The sequence below is a fragment of the Nicotiana tabacum genome, chromosome 15, assembly GCF_000715075.1.
Source record: "Nicotiana tabacum cultivar K326 chromosome 15, ASM71507v2, whole genome shotgun sequence".
Taxonomy (NCBI): Eukaryota; Viridiplantae; Streptophyta; class Magnoliopsida; order Solanales; family Solanaceae; genus Nicotiana; species Nicotiana tabacum.
Genome location: NC_134094.1, coordinates 23,616,109 through 23,622,859, shown reverse-complemented (window position 1 = coordinate 23,622,859; position 6,751 = coordinate 23,616,109). Strand labels below are relative to the sequence as shown.

The 6,751-nt window shown below is 31.6% G+C and overlaps 1 protein-coding gene across 1 annotated transcript; it reads right to left on the bottom strand.

Annotated features, from left to right (window-relative positions):
- Window positions 1–1,385: 1,385 nt before the first annotated feature.
- LOC107789681 (tyramine N-feruloyltransferase 10/30) lies at window positions 1,386–2,270 on the bottom strand. Its single transcript, NM_001325476.1, is given in 1 exon segment — window positions 1,386–2,270. A coding segment is annotated over 1 exon segment (681 nt). The 5' UTR covers window positions 2,251–2,270; the 3' UTR covers window positions 1,386–1,569.
- Window positions 2,271–6,751: the final 4,481 nt, after the last annotated feature.

Sequence of the window (6,751 nt, the reverse complement as noted above, 5' to 3'; positions counted from 1 at the left end):
TATATTTTCCATGTATAGATAAGCAAGAAAGTGGTATGGAGATGAAAAATTCTTCACATCTTTTCTAATAAAGTTATAACGTAGGGTTTCAGAAGTAGATTTGGTGGGAAGTTGGTATATCATAATTAATTAAGTCGCTAAAAATTAATGTCATTTTTAGCGCTTCAGTGCGAATTATATCAGGAATATACCGATATAGAGGTAGCTCTCCATGATAATATTTATGTTCGTTGCACAGTGGGATTCTTAGTGATTAAGCCTGATGATTTTTTAAAAGCCTTTTTGACTAGGTACATTAAACCTCTACTTAATTACTATTTTTATCTCATTAAAAACTAACTTTTGTTTTTCTTTTCCTTTCTCTTCGGTGTCTAATACTTGCATTGGTGCCCCACTAATCAAGATTCTCACGTGAGTCCTATTAAAAATGAAGTTCTCCGAATTACCAAAATTTTCTTCATTCCTAAGGTTCGAACTCGTAACTTCTGGTTAAGGGTGAAGTGATCCGATTCATTACTTATGTTTTTGGTACTATACTTAGCAATTAGCATGTACTATTTGTCCGATATATTTGGCGTTGCCGTCCACCATTAATTTTACAAGGAGGATAGCTTACCAAGTTATTATAATTGGTTGTAAGCTATCAAATTTTCGTCCACAGCTCATATTCTTTCCATTCTATTTAAGTTGAGAGATTCAAGATTTTACTAAAACCACAAAATTTCAGATACTTTTAGTACTCCGTTTTTGTTTTCAACTTTCTGTTAGTAGTTATCAATGTTATAACTCAAAACTTGAACTAGGTCAAATGCGTGTTAATCTTCTTGTTTGGCAGCAGGTGAAAAACAAAAAGTCTCGTATTGCACAACTTGTTACTTTGGGGGTATGTGAAGTCTTGTAGGTTAGCTACGTATACGGGGCAATTTTAGTATTTAGAACTCATAAAGTTCAAATCATAATTTCGCCGCCTCTTCTTACACAGAGTACCAAATTATCTACTATCCTTCACAGGGGCGGAGCTAGAGTGACAAAAGCGGATTCGGCCGAACCCAATAGTTTTAATTCGAACCTTGCATTTATCTTAAAACTTTTATTGAATATGTATAAATTATTAATTTAGAACTCAATAACTTCAAATGATTAGAATTTCAAACCCATAAGCTTGAAATCTCGCAGCTGATCCTTTTATGTATCAAAGTGGATACTCTCTTTCGCTTTCCGGACAAAAGAAAATGATTCTCGACTAATACGGCTAATTATATTCTTTCAACAACTATTTTAATAAAATTTCTAAGTAGTTTAATATGGTTAAAGGACAAATATTCAATCCAAATCGTACTAAAATTTTAAAGGGAACCAAAAAGAAGAAAGACTGCTAATTTATATCCTTTTGAAGATTACTTCATTAAAACACCTGCAAATTTTAGTAATAATACAATGTTTATTTATCCAAATTTCTTAAAACACAAATAATACATATTCAACATGTTGCTTTTACAAACAGGCAAAGAAATATTAAATCCCACCGCCACAAAACAAGAAGTGCTAAAATTATATATTTTCATCAAATTAAACCTTCTCCTTGTCAGCATATTTTTGTAGAGCATCACCAACCAACTTCCCATACCTAAATTCATCAAATATTTCAACTCCCATATTAACATAAAAATCATAAGATTTCTTGTTCCAAACAGCCACAATTCCTTCAACTGAAGCAAACCCATTATTTGCAGCAATAGAAGCAACAGTTCCAAACAACAAACCTCCCATTCCTAACTTCCTATAACTCTCCCTAAAATAAAGACTCTCAAAATAAATCCCAGCTTTATCATAAAAGCACGAATAATTCGCGTAAAAAAACGCGTATCCAGCAATAAAAACATCTTCCTTTTCATCTCCACATGATTTGGACTTAAATTCCTCAGCTTCTTTGTCCTCAACTGTTGCTCTAAGATCAAATGTTTTCAAAACTGGCTTGAATTTTTCATCTTTTTTGGTATTTTCAAAAGGGGTTGGTGAAACTTCGAGTAAAAGTACTGATGGTCCATAAAAGAGAGGATTAGGGTTTGCTTTAAAAAGAAGATCACAAAGTGAAGATTCAGTGGCTTTGTAGAGATGAGTGTAATTGTGATATTCATGAATTTGGTAAAAGAGTTTGTATATATGGGAAATATCAGCTTCATTTGCAAGACGAACTCTAACATAAACTTTTTCAGTAATAGTGAGGTTTTTGTTATTAGTTGTAGCCATGGTAATAAGTTTGGTCTTTTATTTTTTTTGTGGTTGAAGGAAAAGTTGAAATATCTTGTGAGAAGAGGAAGTTTTGGTTATGAGATGATTGAAGAATGTTTTGGTTATTTATAGTGGAAAATTTGTGTTTTTTTTTTTTTTATTTGGTGGGGTTGGTGGAAAAAAAACTTAAGTATATAATATGGAGCTTATTCAAGATGTGTAATTTTTTAACATTATAATAATAGTTAAAGTTGGCTGAGTTGGTGAAAGAAGAGTCTCCACGTACTTTCCTGTCTCTTCAACTTTTCTTGTTGAATTAGTTTGTTTTGAAAAGGACAATACATCAGTTTGTTTGTTTTTTTTGTTCTTCTTTTCGATAGAAGCGGATAGAATAGCAAAAGAGAACTAGGAAAGATCCTCTATAAAGCCTAGTAAGAAAAGACGAGTAGGTTTATCCTTTATGTGTTCACATTAAAGTGTCAAATTACGAGCATCATTATTATTGATTTGAGAGAAAATATTCTTGGAAATTAAGCTACATATATATACCTTAGGATGGTGCAGCGAGATAGTGTCAAGAAGATAGTTATTGGAGATGATGGTGTATTAGGATTTCAGTGTCAGATTTATGTTCCTAATGTTGATGGCTTAAGGGAGTTGATTTTTGAGGAGACTTACAATTTAAGGTATTCTATTTATTCATGTGTCATGAAGATGTATTGTGACTTGAAACATCATTACCGTTGGCGGATGATAAAGAAGGATATTGTTGGGAAGGTTTCACGATGTTTGAATTACAGCAAGTGAAGTATGAACATTAGAAACTAAGTGATTTGACTCCGAGGTTAATTATATCGGAGTCAAAATAGGAGCATTCTATGGACTTTATGGTAGGATTACTACGGACTTTGAGGAAGATTGATGCTATTTGGGTCGTTGTGGATATATTGACGAAATCTGCACTTTCCATTTCGGTGAAGACTTCTTACATTTCAAAGAAGTTGGCTATCGGAGAGATTGTTTGCATTCCAAACCAAAACAACCCCATTGTTTGCAATCCCCCCCCCCAACCCCCCCCCCCCCCCCCAAAAAAAAAAAAAAACAAATGTGGTTTTTAAGTTTTTGGTAAAAACTTAAAAACTATATATATTTCTATTTTTCTAAAAATGCATTTCAATTTTGAAGCGACACCTAATTAATACTCGATTATGAGAGATAGAATTTTCTTAGCAAACACCTACTGGATTCAACAGTAAATATTTTCATGTACCACTACTAAATTCTCATCATAAAATCAGAGAAATGACATTGTATAACCACTCTAAAAATAAATAGTCGGAAAAATTGTATGTATATATATATATATATATATGTGTGTGTGTGTTTGTTTGGATATATTATTAACCATGCGGTTTAGACATAATATTGTATTTTATTCTTTATGGAACAATTGTTTATTTGACTTATTCAATTCAATAAAGTATTATTTTAAATAGATCATTTATTACATGTGTATCATTTAGTTATGTAGTAGACAATTTAGTATATGGAGTCTTAGCTCATGCACAGAAGATTAAATTGTCAGTTCTCATAATTAATAAATTATGTTCACAATCGAAGATGTTATTGGGTAAAATATCTTGATGATTGTAGTACAAGATTAAAGTATAATTTGTCTTGATTATGGGAGTAATTTTACTCCGACTTCTTATGCTAGTATACTTAGTGTATACTAAATGAATCAAGTAGAGAAAATATATTTTTGTACTGAATATATATAAAATATTTTTTCAATTTCATTAAATGAGCTTATACTCCTAATCTTGATATAATTATTATGATCAATGTGATTTGTTTATTGTTTAGATTTATCAAAAAATACAACTCTATTCAGAGTTAGTGTATGCCTAATAGATTGGAAAATAATGAATAGCGTTTGTGAAATAATAATTAGTTGATAGAATCCATGATTCGGTTTTAAGTTTGATGATACCCCTTTATGTAAGCTTATATATTTACATGTGAAAACTCGGCCGATAGATTTTATATCCATCACATGAAACAGTTTAAGCAGAATTATAAAGAATTTAATTAGTTAATTAAATTAAATTTTCAGTGATTTAATTTAATTAACTGGTATTTGTGATCTTAACATGGAGAGTTAAAATAAGTGTTAGTGAATTTTTGAAATTCATATTGAGGAGTTCAATTATAGTTTTTTAGTGAAATAAACTACAATTTATAGTAAGAATTAATTCATGCAAATTTTCGAATTAGTGCTATAATTGGTAGGCTCTTATTGTTTCTGTGGTCCCCGCTATACCTAGTAAAAATCTAGACTGAATTGGGTAAAAAAAAGTAACTTGAGAGAAAAGTCATCCTTGAGAGTTAGCGTAGGATTCTACTTGCACAAGCAAAATCCTACACGTTTTTGGAGCCCTCTTTTGGCTGAAAAACGAGTCTACTTAAGTAAGACGTTTTTCACCCAATAACTATTTTAAAGAGTTGTATTGTTCTTACCCACTCAAAGCAATTTATATCTAAGGCTTTACTAGGACCATAACAGAAGACTGCAGCCCTGGATTCTTGCTCTGAGGAGGACCTGTGCAACGTTTTCAAGAGGTTAGTGGTTCTAAACTCGTAATTTTATATCGTTGTCTAGTCTACGTATATGTGATGTCTGAATTGTATGCTTGCTTCCGCTGCACATGTTCTAACAATTGGTATCAGACGCCGTCTTACATCTAACTAGATAATGTAATACATCATGAATAGAGTAATACTAAAACGTGTTGTTAAATGATACATGTTTGGTATGATTATTCTATAAAAACGGTAGATACATAATACAATGATGTTTTGTATGGTTATTCTGTCAAAAACGTGACTACTATTTTAGTTATGAAATTGTGGATTAATATACATATGCATAAACAGTAGTGTTATATTTTATGACAATCTATTTTTGTTGCATTTTTTGTCCATAATAACAATGTTGTTTTAATAAAAATGTGATTGTTTTGAATACTATTAGTTCTGAAATTATGGATTAATATACGTAAGTATGAACAATGATATTTTGAACGGGTGAAAATAGTATTGTTGTCACGACCCGATTTCTAACCAAGTCGTAACCGGCACTCGGTGCCTTAACTTGACCGAGCGAACCATCTTGGCTTCTCTATTCTGTTCTATTTATGTTATGCAATGCATCTCAACACAATTCGGTATGATTTAAAGTAAATACTTTTCTGAATTTTCAAATAAAATAATATTTTAAAAATAAATTCATTCCGTTATCTTGAATATATTAAAAAATAAATATAATGCAAAGTGGACACCCATGACTCTGTCTATGAAGCCTCTAAGAAATACTGAAATAATAAGACAAAATTTTGGAATCAACGAACTCCACGAACTAAAATGGAGCTCACCAAATCTTCTAGTAATGGTAGGAGAATATCCTAGCTCGTAGCCTGCTTACCTGCAAAATCTGTGCCTACATTGACATAGGTCAATGTAGATTCCCATGAAGAGAATGTCAGTACACCACGATGGTACTCAATAAATAAAGCAATCCTTCCACTAAAGCTGGAACGAGACTCAGAAAGAAGTATGTATGCATGATATAAGAAAATTCTAAAAGTTTTTGATGAAGATTTGAAACGACTCATATATCTAGTATAAAGTTCTTCTTGATGTTATTCATAAAAATTCTCTTCTTTTCTTTTCTCTTCTTTTCTGAAAAAAATAATAAAACAAATTCAAATAGATAGATATATAAACTTTCTTGAAACAATCCTTGTAAATTTTTTAAAGCATTTTCTTTTCGTTTTGTTTCTTTTCTTTTCTGGGGAGCTCCATTGATTCTGACATTCTTTCTGATTCTGATTCTAAAAATGTCACCATATGATCGGTATGGTGGACGATCCCGGCCCGATCGCCTGGACCCCATTCATGTGATGCCTCACAGTTCAAAGTTCTAGCATGCTCGCGTTTTTGTGCCTTACCAGGGCACTTCTATCATAGTGCTCGAACCAACGGTATACTAATCTCCTACTCTAGCACGAGTAGTTTCGGGGTAATATAAACCACTAGAGGCTATAAACCCTTCTCAGAGATCTAAGAAAACTCCCAAAATGTTCTTCTGAGTAATTCTTACATCACAAAATTTAAAACAATGATATATCTTCATAGTTCTCGTCAAAACAGTTCCATAAAATCATGTAAAAGAAATTTTCAATATGGTCTATCTATTAAAGAAACATATGCAAGTCATGAATGCATAAGACGTGATTTATGGAACAATAGACTATTCTTGAATTATTAACCATGATAATCATCTAAGATCTTTTCTACAATTCTAATGGATAATGTGAGTCCATTCATTCCATTCAGAGCCCACATTAATACCCTATACAGTCTAACAATAACTTATGGCATGATCTTTGTGAGAAGACAACTTTAGTAAAAGTATTGTCTCTATTCACCTTGATTCCTTGATTTTGAATACCTTCGT